At 45.2% G+C, this 27,040-nt stretch overlaps 1 protein-coding gene and 1 long non-coding RNA gene across 4 annotated transcripts; both read left to right on the top strand.

The window, feature by feature from the left end:
• The first annotated feature begins 12,533 nt into the window (after positions 1 to 12,533).
• On the top strand, positions 12,534 to 15,295 carry LOC123103303 (uncharacterized). Its single transcript, XR_006449745.1, has 3 exons — positions 12,534 to 13,115; positions 13,489 to 14,388; positions 14,585 to 15,295. It is a non-coding gene; the product is annotated as an uncharacterized lncRNA (long non-coding RNA).
• Positions 15,296 to 20,316: 5,021 nt separating this feature from the next.
• On the top strand, positions 20,317 to 26,426 carry LOC123103301 (uncharacterized). 3 transcript variants are annotated; one of them, XM_044524833.1, is made up of 8 exons: positions 20,359 to 20,648; positions 20,767 to 20,861; positions 20,999 to 21,056; positions 21,204 to 21,284; positions 21,385 to 21,420; positions 21,576 to 21,815; positions 21,940 to 22,078; positions 25,786 to 26,426. In XM_044524833.1, exons 3-8 carry the CDS (start codon positions 21,003 to 21,005, stop codon positions 26,259 to 26,261), a joined length of 1,026 nt encoding a protein of 341 aa, XP_044380768.1. In that variant the 5' UTR covers positions 20,359 to 20,648; positions 20,767 to 20,861; positions 20,999 to 21,002; the 3' UTR covers positions 26,262 to 26,426. The 3 variants fall into 3 exon arrangements, with proteins under 3 accessions (XP_044380769.1, XP_044380767.1, XP_044380768.1); XM_044524834.1 differs by lacking the exon at positions 20,767 to 20,861 and having other exon boundaries at positions 20,317 to 20,648; positions 21,940 to 22,074; XM_044524832.1 differs by lacking the exon at positions 20,767 to 20,861 and having other exon boundaries at positions 20,320 to 20,648.
• The last annotated feature ends 614 nt before the right edge of the window (positions 26,427 to 27,040 follow it).

Below are 27,040 nucleotides of genomic sequence, written 5' to 3'. Positions count from 1 at the left end.
AGAAGTTTCAGTATGAGCAGAATGAGTATAACTAAAAACATGTTCTACTCTTGAACCCGATGAGCACAGTTGTGAGCAATTTCATTGTTGTTCTTGGAGATGTGGAAGACAATAGTAAGAATATGAGAAGTGACCTGTATGAAAGTGCTAATTGGTTGTCTGCATCTCCAGGTGATCTTGGAACCATTGATATCTCTTGAGGTAGTCATCTTTGCCAAGGAGAGGTTGTCCGTCAAGGAAACATGTTTGATTTGAAGCTTGCAAGCAATCTTAGCGGCAAATTGGAGAGCAACAGCTTCAACAATGAGCGGCGATTGGACCTAATCAGTAGATGCCTGAATTATGATTTTCCAATTTGACTGGCCTTCGGGAATTTGGATGTGTACTCCCATGCTAGTTGCTGGACAATTTCTCCTTCCTGGGATATTTTCCTTCTGCCAAAAAGCATCAGAGAATATCTTGGTACCTGCAATTGCTAAATCAGATTTTAGAGTGGAGCCTTGCTGAATTTGTTCACCTTGAGAAAGAACAGCCGAAGAATCCTTCGGGGAAGGATTAGCTTGACTATGTAGCTGGTCTTGCTCATGATGTTGCATGACTTGAGCCGAAACAATAGCGTGCGCTACCTGATGTACTTGATGGGGGCGAGAGTCTCTCCTGCAGAAAAGTATATCATTTCTGGCTTTCCAAAGACACCATAGAAAAGTGAATGTGTTGGATATAGAGACATGCCGGTGATTCATGTTAATAAGCGCCATAATGATATTAGCAACATAATCATGATTTTGTACAAGTATATAAGATATAATATACCAAGGTTGTCCAAACCAAGCTGCTCTGGCAAAATTGTAAAGAAACAAAAGATGAAGATCATCTTCCTCTGTATCACATCTAGCACAAGATGAAGACATGTGAGAGGAAAATCTGCCAGCTCTAGCACCTATAGAAACAACATCTCTAAGTAATCGTCGAGCAAATGTTTTGACTCTTGGAGCCATCTTTTTTGTTTCCACACTTGCGACATAATGTTTTTAATACTAGGTGTTACATGTCTTGGTTTATTATGGATTTGTTGCAAGCACAACTTATAAGTACTCTTGGAGTTGCATTTCCTATAGTCGTGAGGGTCCAAACATTTCCCTGCATTTAAACCTATAAGGATGCTAGCCGGCCCTCCTACATGGTTCTCCCCCGAAATGGGCAGTTCCTAGTCATTGGATCGTCCTCAGTTTGGTCAACCATGTTGTCTATGTCGTTGGATCTTCACGACTCCTTTTCACCTCGCGGTTCATATTCATGGCCAATGACCTGTGGACACGTTTTCTGTGTTGATTGGCTGGGTAAGCCATTTCAAGGTGCGAGGCGGTCCTGTCCTTGCACGACCCGTTCACGCCGCACATTTGGCGCTGATGTCTTTGATACGTCTCCAACGTATCTATAATTTATGAAGTATTCATGTTGTTTTATTATCATTCTTGGATGTTATACAATCATTTTATAGCAACTTTATATCATTTTTTGGGACTAACCTATTGACCTAGTGCCTAGTGTTAGTTGCTGTTTTTTGCTTGTTTTTTACATCGCAGGAAATCAATATCAAACGGAGTCCAAACACCGCGAAACTTTTTGTGAATTTTTATGGACTAGAAGACTCCCGATGGGCCACAGTAGCACCTGGGGGGTGCCCCGAGGGGGGCACAACCCACCAGGGCGCGCCTGGGGGCCCAGGCGCGCCCAAGTGGGTTGTGCCCACCTCGGTGGCCTCCCACACCCCCTCTTTGCCCTATAAAATCCCAAATATTCCAAAAACCCTCAGGGTTAACCTAGATCAGAAGTTCCGCTGCCACAAGCCTCTATAGCCATGGAAAACTAATCCAGACCCCGTTCCGGCACTCCACTGAAGGGGGAAATCATCACCGGTGGCCATCTTCATCATCCCGGCGGCCACCATGATGATGAGGGAGTAGTCCACCCTCGGGGCTGAGGGTTTGTACCAGTAGCTATGTGTTTAATCTCTCTCTCTCTCTCCTGTTCTTGAGATGTCACGATCTTGATGTATCGCGGGCTTTGTTAATATAGTCGGATCATATGGTGTTTTCCCCTCTCTATCTTGTGATTAATTGAGTTTTCCCTTTGAGATTTCGTTTTCTCGGATTGAATACTTTTATGGATTTGAGAACACTTGATGTATGTCTTGCATATGAATACCCGTGGTGATAATGGAGTATTATATTGATTCACTTGGTATATGTTTTGGCACTCAACTCGCGGATTCCCGAGGTGACATTGGGGTAATCTATGCATAGGGGTTGATGCATGTTCTCGTCTTTTGTTTCTCCGGTAGAAATCTTGGGCCACTCTTTGAGGTTCTTTGTGTTGGATTGGTATTATGAATCTTAATTTTCTTTAGTGTTATTTTAGTACAAACTCTTGACAGATCGATCGGAAAGAATAACTTGGTGTTATTTTAGTATGAACTCTTGGATAGATCGATCGGAAAGAATAGCTACAAACAATTTCTTCTTATGTTCTCCACTAGATAGGAACTTTGGAGTGATTCTTCATCACAGGTTGAGGGATGGTTATGTGATCCAATTATATTAGCATTGTTGTGAGATTGCACTAGCGAAAGTACGGACCCTAGGCCTCGTTTTCAAGCATTCCAATACCGTTTGAGCTCCGTTAATCAATTGCTACCTTGCTGTTTTTTTCTTTGATTATAAAATTATATTTCTACCACTCATATTACACTTTTATTATCATCTCTTCGCCGAACTAGTGCACCTATACAAATTACCGTTGTATTTGGTGTGTTGGGGACACAAGAGACTTTTTATTATTTGGTTGCAGGGTTGTTTGAGAGTGACCATCTTCATCCTACACCTCCCACGTACTGATAAACCTTAGGTCATCCACTTGAGGGAAAATTGCTACTGTGCTACAAAACTCTGCGCTTGGAGGCCCAACACGTGTCTACAAGAATAAAGTTGCGTAGTAGACATCAAGATCTTTTCTGGCGCTGTTGCCGGGGAGGTTAGGTAAGAGGCACTCACATCCCGTCAATGAACCTCTTTTCTGGTGCCGTTGCTAGGGAGGTGAGTGCTTGAAGGTATATCTTTAGATCTTGCAATTGAATCTTTTAGTTTCTTGTTTTATCACTAGTTTGGTTTATAAAAGAAAACTATAAAAAATGGAATTGAGGTTGCATCATATTATTGCTCATCTTTATATTTTTTTCTTGAAAATGATGGACAGGAAAATTGTGCTCAGTTGTTAGAAGAAGAAGTCAATAAAATGTTTGGCACAAAATATTTGAATGATGAGCATGATTGCAATGTTGTTAGTATGAATTCTTTGAATATCCATGATGCTAATGATATGCAAATCCGTAAGCTTGGGGATGCTATATTTGATGAATATGATATTTTTAATCCCCCAAGTTTTGATGAGAAAATTTATTATGATCATTGCATGCTTCCTATTTATGATGATTATATTGATGAAAGTGTATTTGGAGAGGTCATGACTTTATTTAATGATGAATCCACTATTTTGGAGGAGGCTGCAATTGATTATGATAACAAAGTTGCTATCTATGATTATTATGTTGATGACATGTATGCTATAAAGAATAATGATAACCATGAAATTTGTCATCATGATTTTAATTTTCACTCCCATGATAGTTATTTTGTTGAGTTTGCTCCCACTAGTATTGATGAGAAGAAATTTTCTTATGTGGAGAGTAATAAGTTTTTTATGCTTTTGTGTCATGAAAATAATGCTTTATGCGATAGATATATTGTTTAATTTCTTCATGATGCTACTGAAAATTATTATGAGGGAGGAACTTATGCTTGTAGGAATTGCAATAATATTAAGTTTCCTCTCTATGTGTTGAAAATCTTGAAGTTGTGCTTGTTTTGCCTTCCTATGCTAGTTGATTCTTGTTCCCATAAGTTGTCTGCTCTGTGCATAGGAAGTGGGTTAGACTTAAATGTGCTAGTCATGTGATTCATGATGCTCTTGTTATGTTTCAATCCTTATCTTTTATGCGAGCATCATTGAAATCCTCATGCCTAGCTTAAAAGGCATCAAAGAACAAGTGCTTGTTGGGAGACAACCCAACATTTATACCTACTATTTTTGTGTGTTCACATGATTAAACTACTATAGTAATCATATTTTATAGCTTTCGTTTCAATAAAGTGCCAAGTAAAGCCTTTGGGATGGTCTATGGTGATAGTTGATTTGATCTTGCTGCAAAACAGAAACTTTTACACTCAGGAAAATAATTATCATTTTTAAAAGAAGCGTAATAAAATACTGATTCTTTTTATAGAGTATTAATAGACAAATTTCCCAGGTTTTCGTAATTTTTCAGAATTTTTGGAGTAGCAGAAGTATGGTTGGAGTACAGATTACTACAGACTGTACTATTTTGGCAGATTGCTGTTATGTTTGCATTGTTTGCATATGTTTGCTTGTTTAATGATTCCATTTGAGGATAGGAGTATTAAATATGCAGAGACATTTAGTGTGCAATGTTGAATAATAATTTTAGTGATTTGCTACAGTAGAGAATGATAAGGTGTTTGCATTGGTTTATACTAACTTATCTCACGAGTCCTTGTTAAGTTTTATGTGGATGAAGCTTTTGAGATTTAGGAAAACCGTGGTATGAGAAGAATTAAGGAGACACAAAAGCTCAAGCTTGGGGATGCCCAAGGCATCCCAAGATAATATTTCAAGAAGTCTCAAGCATCTAAGCTTGGGGATGCCCTAGTATGCATCCCACCTTTCTTCTTCAACAATTATCGGTTAGTATCGGTTGAGCCTAAGTTTTTGCTTCTTCACATGATGTGTGCTATTCTTGGAATGTCATTTTATTTTATTTTGCTTGTTATTTTAATAAAATGCTTAGATCTGAAAGTTTTTGAATAAGAGAGAGTCCTCAAATAGCTACCTATTTACTTAACTACTCGCTTGATCTTCACTTATATCTTTTTTGGAGTAGCTCGTCATTTACTCTTGTCCTTCACTTATATCCTATGAGTAAATCGATGAATTAATTGAGTATCATGAAGTTGAAATTATATCATGCCTAGTGGTAGCTTCACATTGGGTTTAGAAAGTGAATCTTTTGAGGCTTGACAATCACAATATTGGTCATACAAGCAATTCATGAATAATTAGTATAAGGAAGAGAAATTTCACATGCAAATACACTATCATGGAAATCTTTTGTGATTGTGAGCCCCCATAAAAATATTATATGCCAAAAAAATTGACGTTGGACAAGGAAGACAACGTAATGGTTTATGTTTGTTCATATTCACATAGAAGTTATATTGTCAAAGATCCTTCAACATGTGGTGCCTGCCCCCCATCCTTGCTAGCCAAAAATTCCGCACCAAGTAGAGATACTACTTGTGCATCCAAAAAAACCTTAAACCTAATTCTTATCTTCAAGAGTCCACCATACCTACCTAAGGATTGAGTAAGATCCTTCAAGTATGTTGTTGTCGGTGCAATAAGGCAATAAAAATTGCTTCTAAAAGTGTGAGATCATTTAGTGTAAGAGAAAATTGAGCGTTGTATGAACTTATGATGGTGAAGAATAAAAGTGACAGACTGCATAATAAAGGTTTCCATCACAAGGGGCAATACAACATGATGTTCTTTTGCACTAAGGGGTTGAGCATACAAACAAATAAGCGCATGGCAACCTCTGCTTCCCTCTACGAAGGGCCTATCCTTTACTTTTATGTATTTACTTTTATGCAAAGAGTCAAAGTTCTTCTCTCTATTCCTTTTTATTTTTCTCTTTTGGCAAGCATCATGTGGTGAGGAAAGATCTAGGCACATATATCCAGTTGGATATGGGTAGCATGAGTTATTATTGTTGACATCACCCTTGAGGTGAATACGTTGGGAGGCGAAATTATAAGCTCCTATCTTTCTATGTGTCCGGTTGAAACGTTTTTCTCATGTGTATGCGGTGAGTGTTAGCAATCATAGAAGACTATATGATGGTTGAGTATGTAGAGCTCTTACTTAAACTCTGTTGAATAAGTTGAATTACAATTGCTTGGTGACTGAGAACATAGGTTGTTGAGTTTCAAGATAATTCATCCTTTGAACCTTAACATGTGAATTGGTTGCTACTTTAACATGAGAAGTTTTATAAGAAAGAATTGTTGTTATGATGCTAGGAAAAGTGATTGAAATTATTGTTGATCAAACTTATGCACATTGCTAGCATTCACACTTCACAAATTATTTCTTTTATCATTTACCTACTCGAGACCGAGTAGGAATTAAGCTTGGGGATGCTGATACATGTCCAACGTATCTATAATTTATGAAGTATTCATGTTGTTTTATTATCATTCTTGGATGTTTTACAATCATTTTATAGCAACTTTATATCATTTTTTGGGACTAACCTATTGACCCAGTGCCCAGTGCCAATTGTTGTTTTTTGCTTGTTTTTTACATCGTATGAAATCAATATTAAACGGAGTCCAAACACCGTGAAACTTTTTGTGGATTTTTTATGGACCAGAAGACTCTCGATGGGCTAGCGCAGTACCTGGGGGTGCCCACGAGGGGGCACAACCCACCAGGGCGCGTAGGTTGTTGAGTTTCAAGATAGTTCATCCTTTAAACCTTAACATGTGAATTGGTTGCTACTTTAACATGAGAAGTTTTATAAGAAAGAATTGTTGTTATGATGCTAGGAAAAGTGATTGAAATTACTATTGATCAAACTTATACACATTGCTAGCATTCACATTTCATAAATTATTTATTTTATCATTTACCTACTCGAGAACGAGTAGGAATTAAGCTTGGGGATGCTGATACGTCTCCAACGTATCTATAATTTATGAAGTATTCATGTTGTTTTATTATCATTCTTGAATGTTTTACAATCATTTTATAGCAACTTTATATCATTTTTGGGACTAACCTATTGACCCAGTGCCCAGTGCCAATTGTTGTTTTGCTTGCTTTTTACATCGTAGGAAATCAATATTAAACGGAGTCCAAACACTGCGAAACTTTTTGTGGATGCCCAGGTGGGTTGTGACCACCTCGGTGGCCTCCCGCACCCCCTCTTTGCCCTATAAAATCCCAAATATTCCAAAAACCCTCGAGGTTAACCTATATCAGAAGTTCCACCGCCACAAGCCTTTGTAACGACGAAAAACCAATCTAGACCCTGTTCTGGCACTCCGTCGGAGGGGGAAATCATCACCGGTGGCCATCTTCATCACCCCGGCGGCCACCATGATGAGGAGGGAGTAGTCCACCCTCGGGGGTGAGGGTTTGTACCAGTAGCTATGTGTTTAATCTCTCTCTCTCTCTCTCTCTCTCTCTCTCTCTCGTGTTCTTGAGATGTCACGATCTTGATGTATCGCGGGCTTTGTTGGTATAGTCGGATCATATGGTGTTTCCCCCTCTCTACCTTGTGATGAATTGAGTTTTCCCTTTGAGATTTCATTTTATCGGATCGAATACTTTTATGGATTTCAGAACACTTGATGTATGTCTTGCATATGAATACCCGTGGGGACGATGTGTTGGAAATATGCCCTAGAGGCAATAATAAAATGGTTATTATTGTATTTACTTGTTCATGATAATTGTCTGTTGTTCATGCTATAATTGTATTAACTGGAAATCGTAATACATGTGTGAATACATAGACCACAACATGTCCCTAGTAAGCCTCTAGTTGACTAGCTCGTTGATCAATAGATGGTTATGGTTTCCTGACCATGGACATTGGATGTCATTGATAACGAGATCACATCATTAGGAGAATGATGTGATGGACAAGACCCAATCCTGAGCATAGCACAAGATCATGTAGTTCGTTTGCTAAGAGCTTTTCTAATGTCAAGTATCATTTCCTTAGACCATGATATTGTGCAACTCCCAGATACCGTAGGAATGCTTTGGGTGTACCAAACGTCACAACGTAACTGGGTGGCTATAAAGGTGCACTAAAGGTATCTCCGAAAGTGTCTGTTGGGTTGGCGCGGATCGAGACTGGGATTTGTCACTCCGTATGGCAGAGAGGTATCTTTGGGCCCACTCGGTAATGCATCATCATAATGAGCTCAATGTGACTAAGGAGTTAGCCACGGGATCATGTGTTACAGAACGAGTAAAGAGACTTGTCGGTAATGAGATTGAACAAGGTATAGGGATACCGACGATCGAATCTCGGGCAAGTAACATACTGATAGACAAAGGGAATTGTATACGGGATTGATTGAATCCCCGACATCGTGGCTCATCCGATGAGATCATCGTGGAACATGTGGGAGCCAACATGGGTATCTAGATCCCGCTGTTGGTTATTGGCCGGAGAACGTCTCGGTCATGTCTGCATGGTTCCCGAACCCGTAGGGTCTACACACTTAAGGTTCGGTGACGCTAGAGTTGTTATGGGAAATAGTATGTGGTTATCGAAGGTTATTCGGAGTCCCAGATGAGATCCCGGACGTGACGAGGAACTCCGGAATGGTCCGGAGGTGAAGATCGATATATTGGACGAAGGGTATTGGAGTTCGAAATTGTTCTGGGAGTACCGGGTGACGACTAGCGTGACCGAAAGGTGTTTCGGAGGCCCCGGCAAGCGTTTGGGGGCCTTATGGGCCAAGGGGAGGGGGCACATCAGCCCACTAAGGGGTTGTGCGCCCCTCCCACCCCATCTCACATAACGTGGAGAGGTGGGGGCGCCTCCCCTAGGGCAGCCACCCCTCCCGGCTTGGGGGCAAGTTTCCTAGGGGTGGGGGTGCCCAAACCCATCTAGGGTTTCCCCTGTGGCCGCCGCCCCTCCCCTAGGGAACCCTAGGGCGCCTCCTCCACCCCTTCCCCCTATATATAGTGAGGGAGAGAGAGGGCAGCCGCACCCCTTGCCTGGCGCAACACTCTCCTCCTCCAACTCCTCCTCCTCCTCCGTAGTGCTTAGCGAAGCTCTGCCGGAGAACCACGAGCTCCATCGCCACCATGTCGTCGTGCTGCTGGAGTTCTCCCTCAACTTCTCCTCTCCCCTTGCTGGATCAAGAAGGAGGAGACGTCCCCGGGCTGTATGTGTGTTGAACGCGGAGGCGCCGTCCGTTCGGCGCTAGATCGGATCTTCCGCGATTTGAATCGTCGCGAGTACGACTCCATCAACCGCGTTCTTGCAACGCTTCCGCTTAGCGATCTTCAAGGGTATGAATATGCACTCCCTCTCTCTCGTTGCTAGCATCTCCTAGATTGATCTTGGTGACACGTAGGAAAATTTTGAATTATTGCTACGTTCCCCAACACAATGGAGTATTATATTGATTCACTTGGTATATGTTTTGGCACTCTCGCGAATTCCCGAGGTGACATTGGGGTAATCTATGCATAGGGGTTGATGCACGTTCTCATCTTTCGTTTCTCCGGTAGAAATCTTGGGGCACTCTTTGAGGTTCTTTGTGTTGGATTGAGTATTATGAATCTTAATTTGCTTTAATGTTATTTTAGTACAAACTCTTGCTAGATCGACCGGAAAGAATAACTTGGTGTTATTTTAGTACAAACTCTTGGATAGATCGATCGGAAAGAATAGCTACAAACAATTTTTTCTGATGTTCTCTGCTAGATAGGAACTTTGGAGTGATTCTTCATCGCACGTTGAGGGATGGTTATGTGATCCAATTATATTAGCATTTTTGAGGGATTGCACTAGCGAAAGTACGGACCCTAGGCCTCATTTTCAAGCATTGCAATATCGTTTGAGCTCCGTTTTATCAATTGCTACCTTGCTGTTTTTTACTTTCAGATTATAAAAATATATTTCTACCATTTATATTACACTAGTGCACCTATACAAATTATCATTGTATTTGGTGTGTTGGGGACACAAGAGACTTTTTATTATTCGATTGCAGGGTTGTTTGAGAGAGATCATCTTCATCCTACACCTCACATGGATTGATGAATCTTAGGTCATCCACTTGAGGGAAAATTGCTACTGTCCTACAAAACTCTGCGCTTGGAGGCCCAACACGTGTCTACAAGAATAAAGTTGCGTAGTAGACATCAGTCTTCCGCGCCTTTCACGTAGCTGAGAACGTGCATGCAGAAAGGAAACCTAGCCAACAATCCCCTCCCGTCCTGAGCCGTGCATTCCTTCTCGCAAGAACGCCGTCATCGCCATCCCCTCTCCCTAGCACTCGAATCCCAGATCCACAGCCGCTCAGCTCAGCGCCTCCACCCCCCTTCCTCCTCCCTCCCCTGTCTCTCCCTCGTCAACATAGTTGGGCCTCCATCCTCCCTTCCTCTCTTCCTCGTCACCACCTCCAACCACCTCCCGTCATTTAGGCCCCTTGGCAGCGGCCTGGTCGAGGTGGGGCAGAACCACGGAAGGCCATGAAGGCCCCGGCGCCTGCGGGTGGAAGCAGCAGGGATCGGTAGATGTGGGCGGGGTCAGCTGGTGGGATGCTCTCCCCGGTGAGAAAATTGGATATTTGCCACCTTCAATATCTGGCTTCGCAAAAATGCCATTGTCAAGATGGGCTTCGCAAAATTGTCACCCAGCCTGTTGACACATTGATTAACATGGCACTTTCTCTATTTTTCACTTTTCTTTTTTCCATTTGCAAGCACCGGAAAATGACCATAGTGTCCTTGAGGTTAGTTGGTATGAATCGGGTTGGACAGACAAAGAATATTTGCCATCACCGTTAGAGCATCTCCAACAGCCGCGCCAAAAGACGCGCGCGCGCGATAAATGGGCTTTATAGCGCGCGCGGGGCGTTTACGCGCGCTCCAGCGGTGGCGCGAAACTAGCGCGCGCGGGAAACGATTGCGCGCGCGGGGGAAAAGGCGGCCGCCCGCGCGCTACATTTGGCGCGCCGCGTCCGGCGCGCCTATAAATTGCAGCGCCTCCGCCGCTCTCTCCATCGCCCTTTGCCGCTCTCTCCGTCTCTCCATCGCCCCCTGCCGCGCTCTGCCGCCGACACGCCACCACCGCGCCACGATGCCGCCTCGGCGCCCGGAGGTACAGGCTACCGCGGCGTCCGCGTGCGTCCGTCCGGCACCTACTCCGCCGAGATTCGGTCGGGCGGCGGCATGCGGCTCCGTCTCGGAACTTTCGACACTGCCCAGGAGGGCGCCCGCGCGTACGACGCTGCGGCGTGGCGCCTCCTGCGGTCCCGTCAGGACATGAACTTCGCCGACGTGGCGACGCGGGAGCGCGCACAGGAGTTGGCGCCTTTCCCGCGGCTTCTCACCGACGAGGATCATCGCAAGCATCGGAGGCGGGAGCATCGTCTCAGGCTGGCCGAGATGGACGAGCAAGCCATGGCGCTGTGGAGTCATCGCTTCCCGGAAGACACCAATGAGGAACAGTTCTTCGCCCAGAGGAGGGCGAGGAGGGCGAAGAGGAGGGAGGAGCGAGCCGACTATCGCGAGGACAAGCGAACGCGGAAGGCGGTCGCTAAATACAACCAAGCGCTAGGAGATGCGTCCTCCTGAAACTCCGACGACGAGCGGTTCCTTGACGCCTACGCTCCGACGTCGGAGGAGGACATCACTGAGAGAGAGTCCGAGTCGGACGAGTAGTAGTAGGAGAACTATCTACGAAATCAAATATGTAGTAGGAGAACTATCTACGAAACCAAATATATAGTAGAAAAAACTGAAATATAGCGCGCCTGCTGGAGCGGCGTTGGCGCGCTTTAATTTGCGGCGGCCGCTGGAGCCAATGCACCGCTGCGTGCAAAAGCTGGCTAACTCGGCGCTGTATCGCAACTTTTAGCGCGCGGCGTGTTGCGCGGCTGTTGGAGATGCTCTTAGGAGCGCTGCCAACCCAGACGCCGTTGCAGGTCGCGCTGATCGCCGCACTCGTTGCTCGCCCTGTCGGCCAGCTCGCCGCTCGCTCCTCCCGTCTGCTCGCCGTTGCCCGCTCCTCGAGGCTAAAATACGTATGGGCTCTTAGGAATAGTATGCTCCTTCTAAATCCAATGGATAAAGACTTCATTCTGTTGGAGCTGAAGGAACTAACCTATCTATTCACTCAAACCTCATATGATGTACGTGTAAATGTGCAGATACGATATTTGGCAGTTGCTAAATTTAGTTTTGCTGCTAATTGTATGTGCCGTCCCGTAGAGTCTGTTCAGGAACAGACGTTGGCACCAGTTCAAAATCTTCTTGATGGATTTGTGGACTTTTTAAGTACGTCATTGGTGAAGCTGGCCTGGTTTAAAGAAAAATGAATAGCTCACCTACCCCACGAATTTGCATTCAGGTCAATTTTCATTAAACTTCAGTATATAGTTGGTTACTTCATGGCGTCTAGGAAATCAGCAGCTCAGCGGTGCCTAGGCGATCGGCGGCGACACACTGTCCAGGAATCAACACGACAGTTCAATTGGCTACAGTATTGGATCAAGTACGTGGGCCTAGCCAGCGGCGACACGATGGTCCTCTCCGGTGCTTGTAAATGGAAAAAGAAAAAAAAGAGGGGAAATGGCATGAGGTGGCAATTTTGCGAAGGCCATATTGACAGTGCCATTTTTGCGAAGCCAGATATTGAAAGTGGCAAATATCCAATTTTCTCCTCGCCGGCTGGACGACGGCGAGCGCCGGTGTCGAGGTGGGGCAGAACCGCAGAAGCCATGAAGGGCCCGGCGCCTGCGGGCGGAAGCAGCAGGGGAGGTCGGCGGTTGGGATGCTCGCCGGTTGGACGACGGCGAGCGCCGGTGAGCACAACGCATGGTGTAGCAGGCTGGGCAGGCAGCGGGAGCGGCAGTCAAGACCATGGGCGGCTTGGTCACCTAGCACCGCAGTCACCCCCAACCCTCTTTATTGCGCAAGGCTGCAGAAGGACGAACGGCGGCCTCCATCCCTGGCTCATCCTCCTTGCGCGTGCCGGCCTACCGGAGGTTGCCTCCTCTGTTGGTTGTCCTGGTTCCGCCCTAATCTGTGGGGATCCTCCCTCCCTCTCCATCGATTTGGGGAGGTATGATATGGTGGTGGCTTGCAGTGTAGGAGGTGGGAGCGAAGACTCTGACGGCCAGATCGAGAGGCTTAACTAATGCAGCACCATGGCAACTTAGGTAAGAAAAATATGTTCTTGTTTTGTTCAATGTGTTGTTTGTTTATATATGCCATGGTCCAGCAACATATAAAGGTTTTATGTCCGATTCATATACTTCCCTGAATTGCATTACAATGCCAACATGTCCGTGTGGTTGTAATATTAATATTTGGTATTCTGAGTAGCAGCAGATATGTGGGATTTTTCTTCCAGCTATCTTTGTCTGTAAAACTGCAGGTAGTTACATATCTGGCATCATGGATAGTGATATAGGCTTCTCTTCTTTTATAGGAGTTTTAGGATGTTATGTGACATTATATGTTTTAGACCTCCTAACCATGTAACAATACTGCATGCCATTCTTTTGTTGATTATTGTTCTTCATTCCGCAGCCCAAACATGTCATCAAGCAGGCGCCCAAGTGGAATCCGGCAATTGCTTGCTGCAGAGCAAGAGACTCAGCAAATTGTAAATACTACCAGGGCTGGTAAAGTTCTCTGATTTTGGGCTTGACTCATTATGAAGCGAGCATAATGTTGTGCGGTGAGTACATTATGAATTGACCGTTTGTGTGGATCTGCTCTGTTGGCTTAAATTAATATTTTATACTTGAATACACCTGCCAACTTTTGTAGGATTTGTCACAATGTGATGGCATTTTCTAATTTATTTGATGTGTCTGTCCTGCCGTACCAAGTTTATCATACTGTGAATTCATGATACATCATGTCCCATTGTGAGTTGTTATGAAATCATCATCTGGTTTACAGCGCAGGCGCACAATTGCTGGCATTCTGTAACCCTTTACCTGGTAATATTGCCTTTGTTATTTGATAGGACGTGTCATCTGATTATGTCGTTGGGTGGGAGTATCTTAAAAGAAAGTGGAATGTTTGCATTGCATTGTTAAGTTGGCAAAATCTGTTGCATTTATGAAAGCACTTACCATAGAAATATTTGAACTTCTATGAATATTATTGTTCACTACGAAGCTGAAATTGAAGTATCTACTTTTGTCTGTCAACTAAAATCTGACGTCTTTGGCAGCGAAAACGGCAAGGCTTAGGCAAGCAAAAAAAGAGACTGATAGAGAAATAGATGAGTACCGTTCCATGATATCTAATTCAGTTTCTACACCGTATACTTATTTTTTTTGTTAAAAAATTGCAGTAAGCTTCAATTCATGATCAAATCTGCAATACCTTTACTATTTGGACTCACAAATAGCATCTATGTCAGTACCATTGATAAATACATTTTCAGTTTCCCAATAACCTGCAATGCCTGCTCAGGTTAGTGATTTGGCCCCCCACTTCATATACACCAAGAGATAAACTGTCAATTTGTAGTATACTTTCTTATGCTTGAGTGGGTCAATAGATTTTTGGCTTGAGTGTCTAAGTGTCAAATTTAAAAGTATAAGAAACAAGATAAATTGTGATCTTGCATTGTCTACTCATCTATTGATGTGGCTCTTGGTTGCTGAAGCTCCCAGGATTTAATAATGAGCTGTCTTGGGCTTCATTGAACAAATGATCTACCTGGAGCAATGGTACAGGCAAGTATTTTTATTTTAAACACTGAAAGCATTAAGTTATCAAGTGCTAAAAGATCTGAGCTATGGTAATTGGCTGTCCTTTGGGGGCAGTGTAGATTGTTGTTGAAGCCTGATGGCCTTTTTCTTGCAGCAATTCTTCTCTCATGTGTTGAGGATCTTTTGGGAACATTTTTTCTGTAACTTCTTATAGAGATGTTCAATTAGTTGCACAGACATGCATACATGATTCTGTGAGGAAATTACTTTCTCTGGTCTCTTCTTTATAAATGTTTTCCAGTGGCTGTTTAATATAGATGTTTCATTTGTTGCATAAATATGATTCTATGAGCAAATTATCTTCACCGATCTGTTTTAGAGAGATATCTGATTGGCTGCACGAGCATAGATGGTGTTATGACCGGCATAGGGGCTTAGCCCAGTGGGTTATGGCCCAAGTATCTTAATTAGGGGCTTAGCCCAATTATCTTATCGTATTAGGATCGTTTGCTTAGGAGTCAAGTAAACCTCTCTATATAAGGAGAGGAGATGTATCAATCTAATGAAGCAAGAAGCTATCAATATTTGCTCGACTTCCCTTAGGGAGCCGGGAGACCTAAACCCTAGCCGCCTCCTGCTTTCGCCGCCGCTGCTCCCGTCGCAAGGACGGCGCCACGCCGGCGGCCGCCGCGCACCAGCCCTCGCCCTTCCCCCTCCTTCCCCTACAACCTACGCCCCAGGCCTGGTAGGGTACAAGCTCCTACCAATTTGGTATCCAGAGACTTGGGTCCGATCATGTCTTCGTCAACACTATTGCCGCCGCTGCCCGTCTCCACCTCCGCGCCGATGACCACCGCCGGGGCCTCCACGCTGTCGGGCCCAGTCACCACCGCGGCCTCCTCACCGCCCCCAACCCCCATCACTTCCGCGCCGCCAACGGCCGCCGTCTTCACACCGGAACAGGTCACCACTACCTTGCGGGATCTCGTGACGGCCGTCCAGGGACTCCTTCTGAACCAGTACCAACCGTACATGGCCGGGCCGTACGCACCTCCGCCGGCTGCGCCGATCGCCGCCTACGGCCACCCCACACTGCCATGGCCGTCCCAGGGCGCGCCTGCCTACAGCGGGCAGCCGCTACTGCCGTTCCAGGCAGGCTCCCCCACGCTGCCATGGCCGTCCCAGGGCGCGCCTGCCTACAGCGGGCAGCCGCTGCTGCCGTTCCCGGCGGGCTCCCCCGCGCTGCCATGGCAGGCCTAGGGCGCGCCGGCCTACACCGGGCTGCCGCTGCTGCCGTTCCAGGCGGGGCACCCCGGCGAGACCACTCCGGCCGCGGCTCCTCTGTGGCATCTGCCGCCGCCGCCAGCTGCGGCTCCCCTCTGGCATCTGCAGCCGCCTTCCCCCGCGGAAACCGACGCGCCCGCCCACCCTCCACAGCCGACGCTGCAACCACCGGCGCCACCTCTGCCCAGCTCAGGGGTGTCCTCGCCGGCCGGCCTTTCGATACATCAGGTCCAGTTTCCGGCCTCCCCGTCACCACTACCAGCTTGGGCGGCTGGGTCTTCGCCATCGCCGGTCTACACCACGGCTCCGGAGCAGCCGACCCCGTTTCCGCAGTTCGGCGAGCCATCCAACTCCGCGGGTCCTTACCCGGAGTACTCCGACCAGGCGCCACCCGCCTCGCTACTCCGCACCTCCGAGCCAGCTCGACACGGCGCTCCGACCCAGACACCGCCGCGGTTCGCCAAGATCGACTTCGCCACCTATGACGGCACGGAGGACCCCCTCAACTGGCTCAACCAGTGCGACCAGTTCTTTCGCGGGTAGCGTACCCTCGCCTCGGAGCGCACCTGGCTCGCCTCTTACCACCTCCGCGGCGCGGCACAGACCTGGTACTACGCCCTCGAGCAGGACGAGGGCAGCATGCCCCCTTGGGAGCGCTTCCGCGAGCTCTGCCTCCTTTGTTTTGGGCCTCCGATCCGCGGGAGCCGCCTGGCGGAGCTAGGCCGCCTTCCCTTCACCTCCACGGTTCAGGCCTTTGCCGACCGTTTCCAGGCCCTGGCATGCCACGCGTCGGGCGTGACGGCGCAACAGTGGGCCGACCTCTTTGTCTGTGGACTTCCGGATCACATCCGCGTGGACGTGGAGCTTCGGAGACCCCAGGATATCCAGACGGCCATGTACTACGCCCGCGGTGGTCGTCCAACAGGAGTCACCGTCCCGGGCCACCGGGTCGCTACCCTGGCCAGATCCGCTCAGGGTCGGCCTGCACAGGCTTCCGCGGCACCCCTCGCTGCGACTGCGGCGCGCCCGTTCCGCCGGCTCACCTCGGCCGAGCTACTCGAGCGTCACCGCCAAGGGTTGCGCTTCAACTGCGACGAGCCCTACACGCCTGGCCATGCCTGCCCACGACTCTTCTACCTGGAGGTTGCAGACTACATTCCGGAGGACGCCGTCGCCGCCGACCTTGCCGCCCCAGCTGTCGCGAAGGTGTTTGATGCTGGTTGATCATCTCGAGGAGTTCAGCAAGCGCTTCCCCACCTTACAGCTCGAGGACGAGCTATTTGTGCAGGCAGGGAGAAGTGTTATGACCGGCATAGGGGCTTAGCCCAGTGGGTTATGACAACAACGACGACAACGACAACGCTATCACAACACCTGTTGTTGTTGTTGTTGTTGTTGTTGTTGTTGTTGTTGCTGTTGCTGTTGTTGTTGTTAGTCCCAAACAAGTTGGGGTAGGCTAGAGGTGAAACACATAAGATCTCGCAACCAACTCATGGCTCTGGCACATGGATAGCAAGCTTCCACGCACCCCTGTGCATAGCTAGCTCTTTGGTGATACTCTTACGCCCCAATGAAAATCTTTTGGATTTCATCTCCGTAAGAGTGGCTGAGTTTTTACGTTGGCTCGCCAAGCCTATCACAAGCCTGCCAGGATGGACAATTCAATTAAAAACCACTGGAACAGTTGTGCAAGGAAGAAAATTGATTCATATATGTCATCAGGTTTACATGCTCAAGTCTCGTGTCTTCCACTTATTGAACACCATACCGATTTAATTTCCTCATCGGTGATTACCCAACTAAACAGTGAAGACAGTGATAGCAATGGTATCCATGAGGTTGAAGATCCATCAGGGTGTAGTCAGTCCTCATTGGTATGGTTTCTTCCTCAAGTGCAGAACGTCAATCTGGCCTTGAGCTGTGATTTACATGTGAATGCATATCCCAGCAAGACAGAAGCACATGATTAGTAATCTTCTGTGTGTCAGGATGGCTATACTTCCACTGAGGGTGTTGCATCTGTTTTGTCTGAGGTTCATTGCCATGTGTTAGCGGCTAGGGTTCTGCCCGGTCTTGGCCGGAGACAGTAGGGAAAGGAGGGGGAAGGGCGAGGGCCTGAGCGCGGCGGCCGGCGGCGAGGCGCCGTCCTGGCGCAGTGCGGCGGCGGCGAGAGAAGGAGGCGGCTAGGGTTTAGGGTTTCCGGCTCCTCTGGGAGCCGGGCAATAGAAATAGTCTTATTGCTTAATTCTCAAAATAGTCTTACAGCTCGTATATATAACCATAATCTGAAAATAAAACTAAGATAACTTGCGGGCCTAAGCCTGCCTGTTGGGCCTCCTGCGGTCATAGACCTGGCCGGTCATAACACCATGTTTCTAACTCCAGATTTGATCCAGATAAACTCTTGATGTATGAGATAGTAAATCAACCATTTGTAGAACAATGAAAGATCGATGTTTTGCAAAACAATCAGACCATTTGATGTATAAGATATATTTACTTTATTTTACTGTATTTCTTATGTTACCGTCGATTGGTTTTTTAATGTTCCTTTATGTAATGTGTCAATATGCAGCCAAGCAGTGTCTGTTGGTGCTTCTACTCTTGTCCTTGGATAGAGAACTTTGCATAATAACTAACATGAGCGCAGGACAATGCTGACTGTGGCTTTGCTTTACCTCATTTTCTTGTTTTCTCACTTAGATGCTGTTAAAGTGTCTTGCCCTTTTTTAGTTGGTCCACCTGGAGCACAAAACCTTGCTTCTAATCTGGGACTGGAGATAAATGTTGTTGTAGTTTATCGAGTATCGACCATTGATTTCAGGCCCAGGTTATTTTGATCTGCTCCATAATACCGACTGTATGCTGCTTTGGGTGCAACCAAGGTTGTGTGTAAGTCAAGGAATGCTGATCGTCGTGGCATGGTGTGGAATCAAAACTGATAATCAAGCTTTCAACAGTTTTTTTAGTTTGGCCTTTTTGCAGAAAAGAGTATTAGGCCCTGTTTGGAATGTTGTTTCTACTTTGAATACGCTTGTAAAAGTTACAGGCCACCGTCCCTGCAAATCGCTCCTGACCGGTAAGATACACCCGTAAGAAAAATACACTTGTATATATTTACACCGATTCCAAGCGCGGCCTTACCGAATAAACCAATTTGAAGTAACTGAATAATTGGTCACCAATTTGCATTCAATCTTCTAAAGTTTGCTAATATATGTGATTATGTACCATGAAGTCCATGGCTAACAGCTTCAGCTTTATACTTGACATATGTGGCCAAAAAGATCTGTACTGAAACATCTAGAGAAATCATCAGAGAGAATACTATGGATGAGAATGGACTTTTGGGGGCAAACTGTTTCAAAACCCTCTGGATTTGAATCTGGACCCTGCGCCATTTGCCTCATGTTACTCGAATAAGATAACAAAAGATGCATGCCCAAGTATATATTTTCAAAGGTAAATTATCCTTCATTATTCATCTTAAAGGGTGTGAATTACCATAAGTGGTTGCTAAAATCTACGTCTACTAAAGAAGTCAAATATAACACTTCGGGTTTGACATGGTCTGCGCTTGCTCAAACATAAAAAAGAAACTGAAAAAGAAAACATTTACAACGTGCATGTGGTTTCAAATGGGACTCGTGGTCTATGTAAATTTTCTTTTATACATGGGGATCTAAATTCTTAACGTGGGTGCTAGCTCAGCAAGAAATTACTGAAAATTACACATTTTTAGTGGTATACAACGGGACTTTGTGCTGTCAAATTTAAATGTGTGTGTACAATCTCTTTGTAGACAATAAGCCACCATTCCTTTTTTTTATTAAAAAGCGTTCAATTTTTTTACCGTATGTGCTTGCCCACAACTAAAGTAACTAAACTGAGGATTTTCTTTTCATTGTGTACATGAATTCAGCGGGTCTCTGCGTCATTTGGTGCAACGGATCCACTAGTTCATAAAAATTTATGGGCTTTGCAATGATAGCCGAAGCACCGTACCTATTCCCTCCGTCTGATGAAAAGTATACATTTAGAAATTTTAGAATAAATTATGATGTTGAGTAAAAAATGCATTGGAAAGATGCAAGTTACCATCTCTCTTCTCTTTAATTACCCAACCTTCAATGAGCTAAGTGCATGTAGAAATTAAGAAAACTATGTATATGTATAGAATGCTATTGATCTTAATTACCGTGTGATGAGAGAAAATACTTTAAAATGTATTGAGAAGATAGAAATATACTTTTTTGTAAACAAATTTTAAACTCAAACGTACACTCCTCATAGGACGGAGGGTGTACCTGTTATAGTGATTTCAAGTACAAATAGTAGTCACATGCGATTCCCAGCTCAACCCTTCCCAGCTCAGCCGCCGCACGGCCTTTTTAACCGCCACACGTCCCCAAGATACACCCAATAATTGGCACACGCTTCGGCGCCCATCCTCACGGTTTCTTCTAGCCTAAAAGTCAAGCAGAGGAGGAGGAGGAGGAGCACTGAGGCTTCTAGAAACTTGAGGCAGGGACGTCCGGCAGGAGGCATGTGGGGGCGGCACTACTGGGGCGGCCGGCGGCCGAGCGACGGCCCCGCGGGTGCGGAGGCCGGCGGCGGCGTGGTGGTGATGTTCGCGTGGCTGTCGAGTCAGGAGCGGCACGTGCGCGCGTACGTGGACCTGTACGCGGCCCTTGGGTGGGCGTGCCTCGTCTGCCACTCCGACTTCGTCACCCTGTACGTGCGCCTCTCTCCACTCCCATGTTCAGGAAGCGAAAATTTTAGGTTCCAGGGGTGTTTTATCTGATTGGATAGCTGATGCAAACTTTACTAGAGTATATTCGGTTCTTGCTAGATTGGGATATTTGGGGGCACGCGGCTGATGCTAGACTTGGTATGCGTCTTTTTGGCAACTTCCAAATTGATCAGGAAATCCAGAACTTAAGATAGGTAGGTTGGATGTGCGAGGAAAAGCTGCGAGGATATGTGGATTCTGTTGGATGGTTGCAACTCCCAACTGTTTGTAGTGTGATCTGATAGCTTATACAATGTAATCCTTTTTTTATCCCATTTGCATGTCTGCCCAGGTTTATGCCGGAGAAGGCTGCTGTGCTTGCTGACCGGGTGCTCACGGAGCTCGTGAAGGTAACCGCAACTGTGCATCCCACCCTATTGCTACCTCCACCTGGCTTGGGTCAATTACTGTGTGCAGTGTGGATTATTAATTGTTTTGGCACGTCTGATTACTTGTTGTAATCATCGACCATTGATGATTTAATCTTCAAAATCCAGGAACTGAATATTAGACCAGTACCTGTTGTGTTTGCATCCTTTTCGGGAGGACCAAAAGGTTGCACATACAAGGTTCTTCAGGTAAGAAGATCGAAACCTCTGTAAACCTTTAAAGGGAACAGTTATCTCTTGATGCCTTGTCTAGGATCTGTAGGCTAAAGCTATCTTTGTTCACTGGCAGCTGATCGAGGGAAGGTGCAAAGGGCAGCTGAGTTTGGTATGATGGTCATTTTTGCTGTTCGCCCCTTGTGTTTGCACGCAGTTGTCACGAAATTTTTATTCAAGAAAACAAGTTGCAGCCTACCAATGGCCGTTATTTTAGTTTGTATTTACTCATGTTTCTGAAAACTTAATGCTTTTTTCTTGTTACAGGGTGACTATCAACTTGTACGGGACTGCGTATGTGGACAAATATATGACTCGAGTCCTGTAGATTTTGTGAGTGATTTAGGCACCCGCTTTCTCCTTCACCCAAGTGTCCTGAAGATGCCTGAACCTCCACGTGTCTTATCATGGATGACTAGAGGCATTGCCTCGGGTCTAGACACTCTTTTCATTGGCAAGTTTGAAGCACAGCGCAAAGAATATTGGGAGACACTATACTCGTCAGTGGTATGTCACTCCATTGACTACAATGTCTTATTCCCTGCAAAAAAAAAAGACTACAATGTCTTATAACGTGATTGCAGGTAGAAATTTTGCATATATATCTGACCTTCATCCATTATATGTGCAGCATGTTGGCCCAATACTCATATTCTGTTCAGAGGATGATGAACTTGCTCCATGTTCAGTCGTTCAAAATTTTGGACGGCGTCTGCTGGAGCTGGGTGGTGATGTGAATTTAGTTAAATGGCACAGTTCTCCACATGTAGGTACGCCCTTTGTTACTGCTACAATCTTCCAAGTCATGTGGAAGCTATTAATACAAAGACTAAATGTGCTATCCAGTACTACTTAGCACTGACAAAAAGTGCTGATTCGTGCTAGTTAAAATAGGCATGGACAAATATATGCGGGAATGCATAATGACTACACGCTGAAATTGGACAATTTACCAGTTACCACTCATCATAGTGCAAGTCTACTACTGGTGGTTCCAATCCAGATCCACAACTGATCAGCTTTTTAATGCACGAGCCTGCCAAAGTCGTAGCGTTCAATTGTTCACTTCTGCAACTTTCTCAACGAATTTGCTTATATGCTAATTGAAATAAACATGAATCTAAGTTCATGAGGAATATCCCAACTCATCCTGGGTCACCCTTCCCAGCCATAAATGTACTCTCTTGTACTAATGGCTTGCCAGTTAGCCACATTGCAGTTTCAGGTTTCAGCAAGCAGAACAAGAGTGCTGTCACTCTAAATATGAATTTAAAACTCTAAGGAAGCCTTAAGTGTGTGTTGTTCCTATTGTCCCTGTCACGTGGAGTTCATTTTGCCCATTAAAATTCATTTTTTTTAATATAGAACTGTGCGCAAACCGTGATCAATCAGTGAGCCACATCCATGGATATTACATAAACTATAACTGCCTGATTGACCAAGCGTTGTTGGACCAGTCAAATAGCATGAACGTCGTTGAGTTGGACTATGTTTGGACTTCCGTTTCGCGTTTGGCTATGCTGGATAAGGCCTATGTTGAACTTGAAGTTAGACAGATTTAGATGAACTTGGACTGACATATACTGGCCCTGTTTGGATACTCTAACTCAGTTAGAGGTTAGAGTTAGATTCTAACCCTGAACTAACTCTAGCCAAAGAGGTGTTTGGATGGCAGGGTTAGATGGAGCGCAGATACGGCGAGGCGCCTTCACAGGCGGTGTGAGAGGGAGGGAGGGAGAGGATGAGAAGCTTCGAGGAAGTGGGGAGGGATCTGCTGCGGGTAGAGCGAGAGAAAAAGGTGTTTTTTAGTGGTCCCGAGAAGAACTAACCCAAATAAACACCTCTTGGGTGGGTTAGATTTTTTGGATGAGTTAGATGTATCTAACCCAAACTAACCCTCCTGTTTGGATATTTTTGGGTTAGTTGAGTCCAAACTAACTCTAACCCATGGATCCAAACACTGAAAGAGAAAATGTCATATGCAACTAATCAGTAATTTCATTTTGAACCCATCAGGCTGTCACTGTGCAAGGGCCTCATTCCTAGCGCGAAGATAAGGTTCTGTGCATGTTTCATGCACACTTTGATGGAGAATTCTGAGTTGAATAACAAGTGCTAGGCTTAGTAAGAATTTGACTTGCATTGAGAATTTTGAGCTGAATGCTAGTGCTAGGCTTAGTAAGAATTTGTTCTTAAACATGTACCTTTGACTCCGATGGAGAATTTTGAGCTGAATAACAAATGCGTGGCTTAGTAAGAACTAATATGATTCATATGGTATGCCACTATCGTTCTTACCCTTTTTCCTAATTTTCTGTATGACTTATCGGTAAAGGTAGTAAATCCATAATGTAAGAAAGAAGGTCTTATTTGACTGTATGGGACATATGAAACGCGAGAAGGATGGTAGAAGCAACCAATGTCTTGCATCTGCAAAATAATACTCCCTACAATAACTTGTTAATGGCCAACTATTGTCACTTGTCATCAACAATCATCTCTACTATTGAAGGCAGTAATGATTTTTGCCTTTGGTGAAGCTTCCCCTCCCATCTATTATTTTTCGCCTCCCGTTTCTGGTTTTCTACCGCCGAGTTTTTGGTCAGTAATGATTTTCTTTATCCACACCTTTAGTTCGTTTCCTTAGTTCAGTTACGATCACACATGTGGTCTCAGCAGATCTGCTATCATATACAACAAATCAAGCAAAAATAGTAGATCCGCTGCCATATACAACAAATCGAACAAAAACAGCAGATCTGCTGCTAATACAACATATCAATTAAATTAATTATCCATGTAGTTAATTAGGTCCGTTCAATTTGGAAACTAAGTGCCAAATCGACACGCAGCCATTACAACAGCAAAGCCTTTAGTCCCAAACAAGTTGGGGTAGGCTAGAGCTGCCTCGCCCACAATTGCATGCAATTAATTAGGCGTGCAGTCAATCACATCATAGTCGACGCCACCGCGTCCAAGGACAATCAGTCACACGCCACCACTCTTTAGATATCGTTTCATCCCGTAGAAACGCATGGGTATTTAGCTAGTATCTTGCTAAAGCATGGAAGAGCATAAGTATATGATAAGTCTTTACATGGATGATTACCACTCTTCCGTGTGTTGCAACGGTGTCACACATATTAAGTTTTTTTTAGGTTGTGTCACACATATTAAGTTAAGTCTAGTGCCTGTAGTCGTCGTTAGGTGGTCTACGGACCTAGATGTGTTTTTTACTTCTGGTGTTCTTTGTACTACCTTGACAGTTGATGAATAGATCGGAAGTTTTCCTCCCACAAAAAATCCCTGATTGGGGAGAGACTGCGCTCCGTCCACCTCACCCATTTGAAAGTACAAATAAATGAGAAACTATAATCATTTATATGCAGGAGCCAGCATATCTCCTGAAAGATGCTTTCCCTACCATTCAATTCTCGTCTCCTGTGCACATATATGTTTGCTGATAAAAGGTTTCGTATCTCTGACAACAAATTTGAATCTAGCCTGAAAGACAGAGCACATGCTAGTGGAAACCAAGATTAAGAACACATATATTCAAAGAAAATGAACCTAATCTAGGCTGTGATGGCATGCTCGGCTTGGTCCCTCTATATGGGCAAGAATTACCTTTCGGCCTCGTTTGACAGGGGAGGTTTTGCAGCCCCAAAGTGGATGGGGATTTGAGGGGATTTGGTTAATCCCTCTCCTCCACCCAATCCCCTCAATTCCCCACTAATCCCTCCCCCCTCATAAATCCCTCTATTTGGTTAAACCTCCTACAACAGCAGCAGCATAGCAAGCGTCCAATGCTCCTCTGTTCCACGGGTGGCTCTGGAGATTTTCTGTACCACGTGGATTGGGAGGGATTCATGGGGATCAGAGGGGGTTGGCCTGCTCAATCCCTGCATGTCAAATGGGCTGACAAGGATTTCTGGGGATTTTGGGCCCTGCGGGGATATTCCCCTCCAACCCTCCCCAAACCTCCTCCACCAAACAAGGCCTTCTAGAAAGAAAAACTGTTTCAGTTCCCTACTTAAGCACCTTCTCTTTCTTGTTCTGGCTCCAGTCCAACAAGCAACCTCATCTCCCAAATACTGGCTAATCTCTGCAAACAATAGGCACCAACAAATCATCACCACATCATGAACGCGGAAGAAAATACATAACAAATGTACCAGCTGCAGGAGCCACACACAACCATGTTTTGAGCCAAATGGTATGTGATACTCCCCATTAATACCAGCGGTGAATTATCCATTTATCTTTAGTTTTCCCTATGAAAGAATATAACACCCTTTTTTAGCAAAAGAATATAGCACCCTTACACCTTGTTTTGTCTGCCTAAAGCACCCTTTTGTCCACGAGACAGTTGAGAGGATTGCCAATTTTATCTTGACTCTGCCTGTATGAAAGAATATAACACCCTCACACCCTGTTTTATCTATCTACCACTATCTCTTCTCCATTTGTTATGCAGGACATTACAAGCATCACACTGAGGAATACCGAGCTGCAGTGACTGAGCTGCTCATGAAGGCTTCAGCGCTTTACACAAGCAGAAAACGACTCAATGACTACAGTGTCGGCACGAGTGAGGACAGTGACACACCTTATTCGTCTCGCAATCTACATAAGACTGCTGTAAGCTCCAGTGATAGGCTAGGGAGGGTTTCAGCTGATCCAGCCAATCATTTCTTCTTACCGAGTTCCATGGAGTACCACGAAAGCAGCAGTGAAGTGCTAAAACCCGAGTTGTTCAACATGCCGAGTGTTGAAAGCGCGAAGAACCCTGATGGCCTGTTGGGGAAGATGCTCTATGATGTATGTGTCCCAAAGAACGTGGAAGGCTGGGACTTCAAGCTTGCATCAATAGATGGGCAGCGTATGCATTTTACTGCTCATCAGCATGGTACTTCCAATCCAACAAAATGTATACGCCACTCAAGATTGTAATGATTTTGACTCAACATCTAAGTGCATTCCAGCAGACTGCTCTATACTGCCAGAGTATACTTGTTTGAGGAGAATGTTATTGTGTTGACCTTTTCTGGAAAGGCATGGCAAAACGAATGCTTTTTTATGGAGATTTTAGTTGCCGTGAAGATGGCAAATTCCTTAGACCTTGTTCGGTTGACAGGGAAGTAAAGGGGATTAAATCCCTAACAAGTCAAAATCCTTTCCAATCCAGTCCAATCCCCTTTGGGAGGACGATTAACCGAACAAGGCCTTATCGAAGCAAGACAAATTCCCGCTTATAATCGGTTTTCTGTAGGAAAAGTTAGGATTCTCAAATGATGACATTACTGCAAGTCTTGAGGCCCAGAAACAACCAGTTGTCAATGCTTTGACACAGCAGCAGGAAGATCCAGAAGCTGTCTAGCACGCCTGGCAAACCAGCATGACGAACTTGATGTTATTCTCTGGCATGGCAACAGCTAGAACTTGAAACTGTCAAGAAGGCCCTGGCAGAGCAGCAGCAAGAACGTTAAGTTGTGAAGGATCCGCAACATGAACTTCAATGTGTGAAGATTACCCTTGTACGGCACCAAAAACTACCTGAAGGCCTCAAGAAGGCCCTGCCAGAGGAGCAAGATGAAATTGAAGATCTGAAAATGGGCTTGTTAGATATGCATAACCGCCTTGAATATATCAACACCGCCCTTGTAGAGCAGCAGGAAGAACTGGAAGTCGTCAAGAATGCGAAGGAAGAGAAAACATTGGCTACGTCGTGA

Source organism: Triticum aestivum, chromosome 5A, assembly GCF_018294505.1.
Source record: "Triticum aestivum cultivar Chinese Spring chromosome 5A, IWGSC CS RefSeq v2.1, whole genome shotgun sequence".
NCBI lineage: Eukaryota > Viridiplantae > Streptophyta > Magnoliopsida > Poales > Poaceae > Triticum > Triticum aestivum.
The sequence above is the reverse complement of the archived record's forward strand: the minus strand, read 5'-3'. Positions and strand labels throughout refer to the sequence as shown.